This window comes from Nematostella vectensis, chromosome 5, assembly GCF_932526225.1.
Source record: "Nematostella vectensis chromosome 5, jaNemVect1.1, whole genome shotgun sequence".
Classification (NCBI taxonomy): Eukaryota; Metazoa; Cnidaria; class Anthozoa; order Actiniaria; family Edwardsiidae; genus Nematostella; species Nematostella vectensis.
Window position 1 is genome coordinate 10035649 of NC_064038.1, and position 13205 is coordinate 10048853.

Genomic DNA, 13205 nt, shown 5'->3' on the forward strand with positions numbered 1-13205 from the left:
GTTTTAAAATTTCATTTTGTTTGTAATTTCTGAGCAAATTTCGTTTTAGCGCGCGCCAAAGGCAAAACAGAAATGCGCACGCAAAATCATCTTTCAACACTCGTCAGCGCGCGCGCCCTAAACTAATAAAACGCACTAGATTTCAGGGTTAACTATCATGTTTAAGGTTTTCCACTTATGGTGTTTTTATTCTAAAAATCAAAACATCGTTCCAATGCAAAGAAAAATTTAATATCTTTTGACAATAATCGATTTTGCGTAACGCCGTGACGTACACAATTCAAGAATTGTTCACCTCAAACAGCGCCGATTGCATTAAATAAAGCTAGCCTGCTGGATGTTAAATTTTTTTCTTGAAATTGGATTATCTATGAAATATTTTTTCTAGGTTTAGACACTTACGAATAGATTCTAATTCTATTATATTTTCCTTTTGTCGACATTGAAGACAAATTTTTTTTTGAAAAATATGAATAAATAATTTCCCCCAGAGCTTATCGATTGCGCTTATTTAAAGGACGGCAAAGAAATAAAGGGGAATTTCCGTCTTATTGTACTTCCTTTAAATAACGAACCCTTTTCATTTAGGCCAAAATGTCTTAAGTTTTCAATAAGCAAATTTAACGACATTCTTAAAACAACTCAATTAATCGTTAATGTTTCATTGACAATGACTTTAGAGGTAATTTTATTATGCAGTAAGAAATCATGTTATCTGTTTTGGCTATTGGACTTTGCATAAGCTAAAATAGCTTGATGAGAGAAGGCGATTTGAGCAAAATGCGCGAGCGATTCGCTTTCTTTCTCCACAAGAAGTTCTACCTTCGCTCGCGCGTTATCTGTTATCTGCGTGCTTTCGTGATTTGCTACCTTGTCAAAAAAAATGCGAGCGTCATCACGGGAAAACCAGTAGAAATTCGTTTACAATGTCGCGAGCGATTTTCGATTCTATGTTATTCTTTAACTGCTCAAACGTAGGAATTAATTTTGACTGTATTTTTTCCATCGCTCATTAGGCGCTTTGCGCGCCACGGTAGGCATTTCCCAGCATTGTAAATCATAAAAGGCTATTTTTGAAGTCCCTTGGCTATTTTTTTTTTTTACATCATGAAGCGCTCGGATTTTACTTTCATCAATGAGGTAGAGCCAGGGACAAGCAGTGGCGATGGAATGACTGTTGGATCTCAAAATGCGGGGACTTCTTCAGAAGGCGAATCTAATGAATACCTTAGAGATAGCACAGGAGGGCTAAACAAAGTTGCTGTGAAGTCGAGAGCTTCAGAGAAAGGGAAAAAACAGACATCTCCCAGTGCTCCTACTTTTACGATTGTCGATATCGACCTGGATAGAAGAAGGCCTACAAAGCTTGAACCTATTACTCATGTTAATTTTGAGGGTAACAATGAGCAAACGAAGGTGAGCCCGAATGCAAGAATGGAATCAATAGACAACCAAGCATCAGCTCATGAGATAGAAATGGATGATCTTATCAAAGGACATTCAGAACGGAGATCTGCTAGTGTCTGGGAAAAAGGAAGTGAACCAAATGCAAATGCTCGTCACCGGCATCATTTATCGTTGAGTTTTCCGCATTTATCCATAGATGGAGCTGCTTTTCAAAGTGCTATTGAGATGCGTTTAAAGTCTTGGCTCAAACCCATGGACAATAAAATGAACATGAAGGTATTTGGCAGCAAAAGAGCTATGAAAGATGAGCAACTGAGATATAGTCGCGCCGGCTGGGTTATTCATCCTACTAGCATTTTTAGGTAAGAGGAAATTTTGCTGAACTGCCGGTATCTAATCTATTACTTTACAATCTATAATTTTAAAATTTATCGTTAGTGCAGGACCGTAAAGTGCGGAAATAGAGGGTCGGGACTGTCTTCAGATTGGACACACCTCCATACTGCCATTGATCTGTTGTTGGCGTTTTTCCATCCCCCCGCCCCCCTTCTCCTACTTCCCCTGGGTTTTCGCCACGGGGCTGTAGTGTTCACGTTAACTCAATTTCTTAGCGTTGTACTGTGAATCCTCATTAAAGAAAATAGAGGTAATTTAAATATTTATCCGTATTCCGCCACTCATCTGCTCATCCGAAAATATTGTTCATTATTAAATATTATTTTGTATATAATTGACGTATAATGTGATATTTTGATATAATATCTCTTATATAATATCTCTAATAAATAAATTGATTTATTAAATTAATTAAACAAATTTAATTTGCTTAATTAAAAATAAATAAGTAAAATGATAAATTAAATATACAAGCAAAGAAATAAATGAATAAGTTTATGCTTTTATACATAATATACGTAAAAGCTTAGCCTTCTATGATTTGTTTTTGTTGTTGCAGGCTTTACTGGGACATGTGGGTGCTGTTATTACTTCTTATCAATTTGTTTGCTCTCCCGGTGCTCATCTCGTTTTTCGCCGACAATGTCAGCGCTCGATGGATTGCGTTCAATGCGGTGTCCGACACTGCGTTTTTACTGGACATTCTTTTGAACTTTCGAACAGGGGTTCTAGTGCACGGATCACCAAACAAGTTCATTCTGGATCCAAAAATCATCGCAAAAAGGTAAAATACAAACAAAAATACTTATTGATTAAAAAAAAAAAAACACCCTTGCGATTTTTCACCTCAAAAGGACAATCCTCGGGTACCCAGGGCGTCTAACGAGGCATGAGAGCTAGACGGTGACGGTGGAGGTGGGGGGGGGGGGGGGGGGGGGGGGGGGGGTGGGTGGGGAACGGAAGGATAAGACGTTTTCTCCCTCTTTCTTTTCTTTTTCGCCCCCTTACCCCTCCCCCTCCGCTGGCCTTGTTCCGCCTCGTTCTCGCGCCTGTGACCTCGACGCCCTGGGTTTCCGAAGAAGCCAGAAGCTATCAGAAGCTAAGCGTATCTATGATAGTGATGACGGGATGATGATGATGAAAGTAATTATAGATTTCCCCGCTTAGCAAGGGATTTTCTTTACTCACATTTCCAGTTTCCTACTTTTACCTTCTTTTATGCTTAGAGTATGCATAAAATCATTAAATAAGTTACTATGGATGCTAAGTGGCTGGAATGAGACCAAGTGTGAACCGTGTCGCTTTGGCTATTTCCCCTTAACTGGTTTCCCTGGTATCATTCCTCTGCCAGCAACAACACGATGAAAAATACTGCAAAACATGAAAGAGGACTTGTGGACCACTAGCCATGTGCTTTACTGGCATTTTTAAACTAAATACGTTATTTTACCAGGTACCTTAAGACGTGGTTCTTCATCGATCTCATCTCGAGTCTACCGATCGACTATATCGTTGAAGCAGCCACACAATCTTCAACCAAATCCCTGATTGGCGCCACACGTACACTAAAGCTCTTGAGATTCGCCAAGCTCCTCGGCCTACTCAAGCTTTTGCGCCTGTCTCGTCTTGTGCGATACGTTCAACAATATGAAGAGGTAACTCTCTAGTTATTTTTCTTAATTATTAAACAGCTTCTCTAAATTTTATCAATAATTTTTGGTTCTAACACTTGTCCGTTGCAAACAATAAATAATACGTTACAGACGTGGACTATTCGTACTGTAGAGCAGTGGCGTGACCAGACATTAGAAAAAGGGGTGGGGTCTTTTTGTCCCTTTCTCATTATGGTGAAGTGGGGGGGCAACCGCGGGTCGTGCGCCCTTGCCAATTGAAAAATAAAGGTTTTGCAAAAAAAAATTCAAAAACTTCATCAATTTATTTTCCAGATCCTGAATGTGACGCGGTCAGTTATTCGCTTCATCAATCTTGTCAGCATCATCTTGTTGATTGCCCACTGGAATGGCTGCCTGCAGTTTTTGGTCCCTTACTTGCAGGACTTCCCCGAAACATCATGGGTCTCAATACACAATCTCATGGTAAATGCGCGATTACACACACTCGAAGTTTGTAGGAAAAGGACGGTTGGGGAATGTGTGGGTACACAAATACAGAAACAAATGTTCAAAATTGGCGGGCTACCAAAGGCCCCTTCTCTGCCTCCAAAACAAAAAGTTAATATCTCTGAACATTTGTGAGCACGCGAACAAGAGTTCATGGGGTTGTAATAGAAAAGCCAGCTTTTCTATTGCTGGTCAAACGAAGAGGGAAAGGAAACCTGAGATTATTATCGATAATAGCTGAGCATGGCTACCGCACGAACAGGAATGAAACGAAAAGAAAATAGGGATAGTTTTTTTTTCTCCTCTCAAACTGTGCGCATGGTTATCCCTTCGTCCCTCTGATGCAACACAAACTAGTTCAATTCCTAAAGCTTGTTATATGGTTTCCTTTCCGCCACCTGCAAAACATAACACTTCTTCTAGAATAAAAATAAGGTTTTATGCTGAACAACTACTTATCTTTGATATTCTACTGCAGGATAATGACTGGTGGGAACAATACTGCTGGTCCCTATTCAAGGCGATGTCCCACATGCTCTGCATTGGATACGGCCGCTACCCTCCGCAGAACATCGCCGAAGTGTGGGTAACAACCTTCAGCATGCTGACGGGAGCGACGTTTTACGCGATGTTCATTGCCTACTGCATCAACTTCATTCAGCAACTGGATTCACCCGGGAGAAACTACAGAGAAAAGGTATGAACCGTTCTTTTGAGGCATTCTCTGGTTATCAACCGTCACAACCAAGCCTTGATTCCAGTGCTGACGCCCTTGGGCAATTTATCGCTACTAAGCTCTATCTATTTCATTGATATTTCGCATAATGTTGGGCGGGCGTCATGGTTATCAAAAGAAGGGGGGCGTGTCTGGAGAAAAACGCAGGGTGGGGTCAAGAATAGTTATTCACCGACCATGGATCAATTAGTTCAAATCTATCCATCTAGAAACTTTTTCTATCCAAATACACACATAAAATAAATCAACTTCCAAGCGTCGGATTCTTCTCGTCACGTGAGTGGGGTGGGGTCCGGACCCCTTAGACCTCCCCTCCCCCTCTTGACACGCGCCTGATGGATTCACGTTTTTCTAAACACTACCAGCCAGCCAAGCCTCAGACTCGAAGTAACAGTCAGAGGCGCGCAAAAAAACAGCGATTTCTTAAAAAGAATAGCCGCCATTCGGGGGAACGACACTGTAATTGCACGCGCTCCTTGCTTTGATACGCGTTGTGTTTAGCGCTTGTACGTGAAATACTAATGCCTAGTGAACACTAGCGACATATCGACATAACGACATGGGCGCGCGCACTCTTATCTTCGATTAAACGACATGGACATAACGACATAAAAAAACACACATGTTTTTTCTTTTATGTCATTATGTCCATGTCGTTATGTCGGGCTAAACATACTGCGCGCGCCCATGCGTTATGTTGGTATGTTGCTAGTGTGCACTAGGCATAACTGACCTTTTCTTTTTATGGGAACTCAGATTCAGCAGATAGAGGAGTACATGTCGTACCGTCGACTCCCGGTCGAGCTGCGCGACCGAATGACGAAGTACTACGACCACCGTTATCAGGGGCGCATGTTTGACGAGGAGAAGATACTTCACGAAATCTCAAAACCCCTCAGAGAGGTAATTCTTTTATTACCACCACGCATAGTGTTATGCCTGGTGCACACTAGTGACATTACGACATAGGCGCGCGCACTGTTATGCTCATATGTTTAAGTGTGTATGGTTCGACATAAAGACATAAGCCCGACAGGAAAAGATACTTCACGAGATATCAAAACCCCTCAGAGAGGTAAAAGGGACCTTAAGATTTACGACGGCGCACAAACAAGATTTAAGCGTGCGCGACCACAACGTTTGTGCCGTCGTCATCCCTCCTCCGTCATGAATCGTAAGTCCCTAATTCTATTATAACCAGCACGCACAATGTTACAGGTTACCCGAGGCTGTACTAGTGGTGAGAGTGAACTGTTCCCGTGAAAATAGAAGGAACTCACAGTGCGTGTGCTGAGCTCTATAGCAGATATAGTAAAAAATATAGTTGGCGGTGTAGATGGGCCAGCAATTTTTATGTGACAAATTTTATTTGCTTGTGTAGTTGGCGCATACTTGGGAATTTTTTTATAGTTGTCTGAAAATCCGATTTTTTAAGCAAATCATAATTGTAACACATGAAAAATTACTTGTGTAGATGCCAACAAATAAAAAACTATTTTGCTGTTCAAAAGTAATGCTGGCGCATAAAAAATGCATGTCGACAATCATTTGCTTGCCTATCCACACGATTAATTATAGTTGTCAACTAAAAACAGGGTCTGGATGGGGTTAAACGACTAGCGACAAACGGCTTAAAAAGAAACTGACTACCGACAAAACATGAAAAAAACTAGTGACTAGAGACAAAAAAATATTTGCCAACTACCAACATTTTATTATAACCGGTATTTTCACTCCTTTTCTTCCATCGTCAATCTACTTAAATTCGCCATTTCAGAATCTGTATTATGTATTTCCCGCATCAACTTCTCAGTCAATAATTAACCCATAATTAATTTATTATCAATAAGAATCAATCCTAAGTAATGTTTAATCTTGTTTATACGTGAAATCTAGAACAAATGCGAATACTAGCTTAGATTCACCGACTACCGACAAAGACCGATAATACTTACCGACTACCGACAAATTATGGAGATTTTAACTGACCACCGACAAGCAGACCACCCCCCCCCCCCCCCCCCCCCCCATCCAGACCCTGTAAAAACTGCTCGTGCGGATTGAGCTTAACCCTCAGACTGGGCTATTTTGAGCTGTCTGTGACCGGGGGGGGGGGGGGGGGGGGGGGCTAAAAGGGCCCCTCTCCGTATTTCATGAACCGCATGGGCTATGACCATCAAACTTACAGACAATGATCACCAGCTTGCAAAGAATCGTCACGACCTATTTTGGGTGTGGTCAAATCAATTATGACGTCACAATGACGTCATAAATACGATGTCTAGATATTCTTTCAAATATTGCCTAAATTGTCAGATATCTGGTTGAAATCATTTTCCATCATTTAGATATGTCAAAATCAACCTTCTAACGGCTTTACAATGCAAAAAGACCATAAAAACGTTTATAATCACTGCCCGACTGGAAGCACAAGCTGGTGTTAATATCAGAAAGACAAAGCAGACCACACCAATACATTTAAGCACAGTGCTGGTCTGCCATTGGAGATACTGGCCAAGGTAAAGCCAGTATATGTTAGGCTAAGTGAAGCCAGTCTGCTGGAGAAATGCCTACATGGCAAAACACAGAACCAGAATGAGAGTTTGAATGCAATGATTTGGCAGCGAGTGCCCAAGGAAGTGCATGTCGGCAGGGATATTCTGGAATTGGGCTTGTATGATGCTGTATGTCATTTTAACATGGGGTACAGCTCTGTACTAAGACTGTTGGAAGCCCTCAAAATCCCTGCCGGCAAATATACGGAAGCAGGCTGTGGCCTTGAGGATACTTCTAGAGTTCGGCTTGCAGAGTATAAAAGTAAGGAGGCATCTAAAAGAAGGAGAAAGGTCCTGAGAGGCAAAAGAAAAAAGAAAGAGGACAAGAAGAAGCAAGCTGAGGGCTCTCTGTATGATCCTGGTGGATTTTAGAAAGTATGATCTGAACACTGCCCTCATATTATGAATTTACACATTTACGTTATCTTTAACTTGAGATTTCTCAAATTGTGAGATTTCCGTATATTAGTAATACTCTAACAGTGATATCTTCCAGAGAATTTGTTGGAATTGGCTATTTTTTTCAGGGGATGTGCAGTATATGTATTCTTATACAAAGACCTAAAGGATAAACATTTGCTTTAAATCTCAAATTGAAAATAATCTTCAAACCTGACAAACAAATATCCAAATATTAGTTTCTGACAAAATATTCCTCTAATTTGAAAAAATATCACCAGGGTAATTTCTATACTTCATTGTATGCATATGTTGTAGTAGAAGATTTCCTAAAAGTTTGGTGGCTATTGATAAAAAAATAAAGGAGTTATCACTGTAAGACTGGATACCATGATTTCGGGGTAATTAAGCCCCCCTGGTTGCCATAGCAACGCAATGTTTTGTCAAGTATGTCAATAAATTTATCTGATCACATAGGTTGTATGTATGTTGGTTAAAAATTATTCTAGTGCTTTTCAAAAAAAGTCACCCCTCAGGGTCTCACACCACCAGAATTTCCGCCATCTTGGATCCGCCATATTGGATTCTTATGATTTTTGCAAAAGAAAAAAAAACTGCAATTATTACAAAAAAAGGATTTACATGCATGTATTACTGCTCATAGTAATGGTAAATGCATAATAATAGCACTAGTAAATCTAGTGACATTTTTAACAAAAGCTTAAAGAGAGCAAAGTTTACCCACCCCTCCCCCCCAAATATCCGAGGTAAAAAATTCTATCAATGTTGTAAAATTTTTCACCTAAAGAAACTTATAAGGTCAAAAAGGCATTTAAATCAGAGAAACAGGACCAAAATATAAAAAAAATCTCTACTTTTAGTTTTTTGGGAAACCTATGTGTGAGAAAACGGTTGCCATGGTAACATGGAGCGTTTCCTCGACATGTCAATGGCATCAAAACGTCCGCAGATAAATTTTAGGAAAAGTCACCAAGTTTTAGCCTCTCAGCTTCTATGGTTCAGAAGTTATAGCAATTTTCCCGGAGGGGGGCTTAAAGAGCTCCCCCCCCACCCCCCAGTCTGAATAGGGTTAAAGGTGAACTTTACGAAATCTACACCTTCATCAATTTCATTCCATTTATTGATTTTGATTTATTGTTTTCTATTGATAGCACAAGCCTATAATACATACTCCGATTTTGTCGAAATGTGAGCTTCAATCATCGTTATGATTTTTTTTCTCTTTTTTTTTTATTTAGCAAATTATAAACTACAACTGTCGAGATCTCGTCCAGTCGGTACCGTTCTTCACGGAGGCGGAGCCCGATTTCGTATCTGCCATCATCACCAGGCTCTCGTTTGAGGTGTACCTTGAAGGGGACATCATTGTCAGAGAAGGGGAACTCGGTACCGAGATGTACTTCCTTAGGGAGGGCGTGGTTAGCGTGACGGTGGGTGGCAAGCATGCTAACGAACTCTGCGACGGTGCCTACTTCGGAGGTATGGTTGCTTTTAGAGAGAATAGGAATTTTTTAAAAGGTTTGAACGTTCATTTGGTTTCCAGACGCGGATACGAATTACTTTAAGGGATTACAAGTTTTCAAACAGGGAATTTTGTTTTATGGGAAATCTTTTAAAGTGCTTTGTATTTTTTTTTATTTGCTAGGCACTTTGTTTCCTTGTGGTGTTTACCTTTTCGAGTTTACTAGGGTTGTCATTAATATGACTATCGTCATTATTATCATATCGATAATCGTCGTATAGCATATTTGTGGCAGGCGTCGAATGATGGGGGGGGGGGGGGGGGCAGTCACGACCCTACTTCTCAGTTCCTTGTAATTTTTGAAAATATTGATACGGCCCTGTATACTTCGTCAAGTCATCGATGAAATCATTGCCTTTATCGTCATCATTATTATCCACCAATCTCATCATCACATATCACTGCAAATAAAGCGTTACTTTTGGGCTCTTTTCTATTCTTATTGTTTTCTCTTTTTTCTTCAGAAATCTGTTTACTGACGAACGCACGGCGCACTGCGAGCGTGACGGCGAAGACGGTTTGCGATGTTTTTATTCTAAACGCCGAGCATTTCCGAGACGTCGTCGACGAGTTCCCGACAATGCGAATCTTAATGGAAATAGTCGCTGAAGACAGGTTGAACAAGATGGGAAAACCAGTCCAGCTGTCGACTTTAAACGCAAACTCAGGTCAGGTTAGGTTTGCGAGCTCTACTGAGAACTTCCCAACCGCTAGTCTTGGTGCGTCAACCTCAACCGCAAGGCGGGCCTCGCTCGATGACGCACGGTACAGAAGGCCATCTAATGTATGATAAGAGAAAGACTACCGCGATGGAATTAATTATCTTTTATTTAACCGAGAGTATTTCATTATTGTCGAGTATTGTATTTTCCAAATAAAATATGGATTTTTTTAAACTGTATTGTTGCCCTGTTCATAGCTCGACTATTTGTTTTTTTTTTTTAGATATGTAAATATTTATTATTACTGTAAACGTGGAAATTTTGACGTGCATTGTCGATTTTTACGCGGTTTTATATTAGCGGGTTTTTTTACCGTTGATAATTCATTTTTTTAATTGTTGATAATTCAATTTTTCCACGTTTAACAGTATTAAAAAAAACAATTAATATTTGTTTCTCGAACAAAATAAGGTATGTGTAGTCAAAGGACAAATTTTGTTTACACCTGTTAAGAGATTTATATGAGAAACATATAATATGGCTTTGGGATTTTAATTAAAAGTGTAAAAATAATATCAGAAGAAGGTTTAAGAAATAAAAATGGGAGATTGATGACCTATGCTGTTTATTGTTAAAAAAATCAGCGTATATGAAAGAAGGAAATAAAATTATAATCCCGAAAGAAACCCTTTTATAAAATATTGTTATAAGGGAGACAATATCAAGACTTCTGCTTCCCGCGGGTTTTCCGCGCATGCTAACGAACTCTGCGACGGTGCTTACTTCGGAGGTAAGGTCGCTACAAGAGAGAATAGGAAATATGTATATATATTATATAAATAACTGCCTCCAATCATCTGTTATCTAACAAGCTACTGTAACAAGAAATTACAACAACACCTCCGAAACCTACGTAGGACTAACCGAAAACGAATTTAAGACAAGATATAGAAACCAAACCGCCTCATTCCGACACGCTAAACACAGAAACTCGACCGAACTAAGCAAGTACATATGGAGCCTTAAAGACAACGACATAGAACACTCTATTTCATGGAAAATCCTGTCATCTCACTCCGCCTACAACAGCTCTAGCAAAAGATGTAATCTCTGCCTCAAAGAAAAACTTATCATTATCCGCCAACCCAAGCTATCAACTTTAAACAAGCGTAACGAGCTAGTGTCTTCGTGCCGCCACATAACAAAGCCTTGTTATGCAACAGCTGAACTAATCAATTTCATCATAACAGCCATTCAAATTTCGCGCCCTATTTTTATGTTAATTTTATACATATATAGTATATAAGTGATGGTAGTAATATATTCTTAATAAATCTTCTGATGAGTGGGCAACCACGAAACAGGCTTGTAGAGATGAAACGGTAGTTCGCCACAGAACGCCTGCACTCACGCATTATTATATAAATAATATATATATAATATAGGGGAAAGCCGAATTTGAAGGAGGCGGGGACACGCAAGCCTTTAGCACATACTTCAAAACTTGAAAAAAACTTGATCTGACTCACTGGCCCTCCTCACCAAGTGTGAAAATAAGACTACGAGTATCTGAATATCGGTACGATTTTTTTGTCTTGCTGATTCCGCAACGGGACTACCAGGAAGAACTTTTAAACGCAAAAGAAAGGGCAAGTTAATTCATATGTCGTCGCTACGCCTAAAAGAGTTTCTGAGAGCAGCCTATATTGTAATCCTAACGAAATACAGTTATAACATTAGCTGTTTTTAGGTAAAGCCATTGCGATATTTCAAATTGAAAAAAAGAATTGATTTTTACTGGAGCGTGTCCAGAAATGGGGGAGTAAGGGTGTCAATTTTAACTTAATAGGGGACTTGAAAAAAAACATCTCAACTAAATCAGGGGCGTGTTTAGAGAAAAAAGCAGGGTGATGTCCATGTCCATGGTTCTAATGAGCAAATAAAAGCTCTGTGGTTGGTACTCGGTTATTAGACATAGAGGGGACAAAAAAGGAAAAGAAAATGGAGTCAAGCCAGGAAAAAGGATGTCTAAGATATTCTAATAACAAACCACTGCTTTCATCTTTGCCCTATCAGGGGCGTAGCCAGGGGGGTGGCCAAGGGGGCCCGGGCCCCCCTTTTAGCAACCAAAAATACAGTAACTGTATGAGACATTATCTAAAACACAGGAGACAATGCATTGAAAAGGCCTTTTGGGCCCCCCTCCTGTTAGAAATCCTGGCTACGCCGCTGCCTATCACATCGCTTGCTCGTCAAACCAACTGTAGACGAATTTCAAAGAATAGTTTCAATACCAATTTCGTGCTGAACTCCTGGAAGAAAAGTGTCGATATTCTCTAGATAAACGATTTGGATTTTCTTTAGTTAAGTGAACTAGAAATAAGATGATATACCAGCCCACACGTCCAATGTCCCTTAAGGGCTGTTGAGTTAACCCTTATGACAATTAAAGTGGAAGATTCGACAATTCGCAAATTGACAATTCGCTTCTATCTGTACTTGCGTAATCACTCGAAAGGCGAATGCAATATCTCTTTTTTTTCACCAGGTGTCATCCCTACTGTTTGAATTTGCCTTTACAAAATATTATAGCATTGTGTGGAATGCGTTCATTGCTATGCAAAATATTCATCCTAAGCATTTCTTTTTTCATTAAATACCTGACGGTGTTATTCTAAATGAAAAATCTAATGGAATTGATATTGGCTGCGCCTTTGTTTTTTCGACTATGCTACTACTTTGCGTGTAATCACTATAACTTTTAAATGGACTTATGTGCTTATGGCACGGTTTTCACCTCTATAAAAGCGGCAGACCGTCAGAACTCAAACACACTCTGGGGAAAAGCGGTAATGAGAAAAGCAACATATACTAACAAATGGAATGAGGTACAATCTTTCAGATTTAAGCATTTTTCTAGAAATATCGAATAGTCTATTGTACGTTGCCCCCTACGTTTTGAATTTAAAAGCATATGGCCGGATTCGAATCTCATGTATTTTATACCTGCACAGGAACAGGGCACAAATTAAGATGATAATTGACATAACATGGAAAAGCGGACACAAAATTATGTTTGGCTCCCATGCATGCCCTAGGATCCAACGCTATCTTTTGTCGGCCGCAAAAACTCACGCCGGTAAATTTATCTTTTGCTGCTGTAGGGAGAAAGTTCCGGCAATAACCGCTAGGGCTCCAAGTATTGTGTTAAATAGACATGGCGGAAAAACCCTAAACATGCGCACTTCGGAGAAAGAAGGTACAATTTCTTACAATGGCCATCAGTTCCTTGTATTCCGGACTGATTTTCCCTTTTCAAAACACAAATAAAGTGAGACTGAAATACACATACCCAGATTTTGGCTTTTTAAGATATTTTTTCCTTGA

At 39.8% G+C, this 13205-nt stretch overlaps 1 protein-coding gene across 1 annotated transcript; it reads left to right on the plus strand.

Moving 5' to 3' along the window:
- Positions 1–744: 744 nt before the first annotated feature.
- Positions 745–10433, plus strand: LOC5505649 (potassium/sodium hyperpolarization-activated cyclic nucleotide-gated channel 2). The gene is made up of 8 exons (XM_001626366.3): positions 745–1769; positions 2363–2587; positions 3257–3458; positions 3750–3899; positions 4402–4620; positions 5416–5562; positions 8873–9113; positions 9621–10433. The coding sequence occupies exons 1-8, from the start codon at positions 1108–1110 to the stop codon at positions 9944–9946; spliced, it is 2172 nt and encodes a 723-aa protein (XP_001626416.2). The 5' UTR covers positions 745–1107; the 3' UTR covers positions 9947–10433.
- The last annotated feature ends 2772 nt before the right edge of the window (positions 10434–13205 follow it).

Bases quoted from the DNA above. Each gene is read 5' to 3' on its own strand.
- LOC5505649 (XM_001626366.3), top strand. From the start codon at position 1,108: ATGAAGCGCTCGGATTTTACTTTCATCAATGAGGTAGAGCCAGGGACA. The intron at 3,900-4,401 runs GTAAATGCGCGA...ATTCTACTGCAG, and splicing joins TCTCAATACACAATCTCATG to GATAATGACTGGTGGGAACA. The intron at 4,621-5,415 runs GTATGAACCGTT...ATGGGAACTCAG, and splicing joins GGAGAAACTACAGAGAAAAG to ATTCAGCAGATAGAGGAGTA.